Consider the following 1289-nt stretch of genomic DNA (forward strand, 5'->3'; position numbering starts at 1 on the left):
AAAAGGTCCTGAGCATCAGAGCCCCTCTGGGTCGTGTTGATGGTCCAGCAGCTATGGCACAGTGCTAGTCTTCAGGGGAACCTGAGAGAGTCCTCCCAAGCTGTTGCCTAGTCATGTGCACCCCAAAAATGCCTTAAACTCACTGCCGGTTTGCAGAGTTTTAAAACTATGTTCAAGCATTTCACAAGATCTTGATATTTTTTGAAATAAGATATGCATGGAGATGCTAAGGAATATCTAGAAATTTTTCTTCCTTAGTGGAGTAACTGCTTCTACAACTAAAGGAATTATAATTCAATTGTGAGTTTTTGTCTGAAAGCATGTAGCTAAAAATTCCAAATGTCATATAATTTCACGTATAATAAGCTGTTATGTTCTTAACATATGTTCATAATTACCAAGAACAAAAACCCATGACCAGGAAGCAAAAATTGCAGGAGTTATGCAAGTTACAACTGAAACCATATAATTCAAAATTTACAAAACTGTCTAATTTTAAATTTTATGAAAAAGTCATGTTTTCTTTAAAATCAATACATTATATTTGCGTGTTCAGAAATTAAATTTCATAAATGCTTAACTAGCCTCAAGGTCCTTTATCTTATGCAAAAATATTAACATTTTCAAACTTTCCCACATTTCTCTAAACACACATACAAGTGCACACACACACGTACACACACACACGTACATATACATAGACACTCTCGAACTTGTTTTGAAGAAATGACTTTTGTGTTTTTAAAACTATACATTAATTTTTCAAGTAAAAAGATAAGTTTCCTTACCCATATCCGACATCTCAGGCACAGTAACAATGTACGGTCCATCGGTGAATTTGGGAGCGTTGTCATTGATATCTTGCACTTTGATAATGAACTCAGATTCGGGTTCAAGAGGTTTGTTTGTGCGTCTGTCAATGGCCTGAGCATGCAGCACGTAGTGTGTCTTCTGCTCTCTGTCTAGGCTTTTCGTGGAGTGGATGTCGCCTGTGGTGTCATCGATGATAAATATCGTCCCAGCACCTTCTCCAGTAAGAATATACTTCACGGACCCATCCCCCTTGTCAGAATTGGAGTGCAGCTGCAAAATACGTGCAGAATAATTGCATATGCACTAGTACTCCAACTTGTTTCCTGAAAATTGTCTAGGATGAAATGGGCCACACATATGTACTCTCTGCTGTGTTTGGCACAACTGTACAGTCATTGTTTGAAGATTTTTCTATTTTTATTAATACACACATGTGTATATTTCTTACTGTGATTTGTCTGAGTCAATAATTAATA

At 36.8% G+C, this 1289-nt stretch overlaps 1 protein-coding gene across 2 annotated transcripts in view; it reads right to left on the reverse strand.

The window, feature by feature from the left end:
• The window catches only part of Cdh18 (cadherin 18), a 357410-nt gene that overhangs the window by 248398 nt on the left and 107723 nt on the right, over nt 1-1289 (reverse strand). For both annotated transcript variants that reach the window (XM_004641813.2, XM_012517046.2), the window contains exon 2: nt 789-1083. In XM_004641813.2, the coding sequence (XP_004641870.1) occupies nt 789-1083 (295 nt within the window). The remainder of the gene's footprint in view (nt 1-788; nt 1084-1289) is intronic.

The sequence above is a fragment of the Octodon degus genome, unplaced genomic scaffold, assembly GCF_000260255.1.
Source record: "Octodon degus isolate 3935 unplaced genomic scaffold, OctDeg1.0 scaffold00143, whole genome shotgun sequence".
In the NCBI taxonomy this organism is placed as follows: domain Eukaryota; kingdom Metazoa; phylum Chordata; class Mammalia; order Rodentia; family Octodontidae; genus Octodon; species Octodon degus.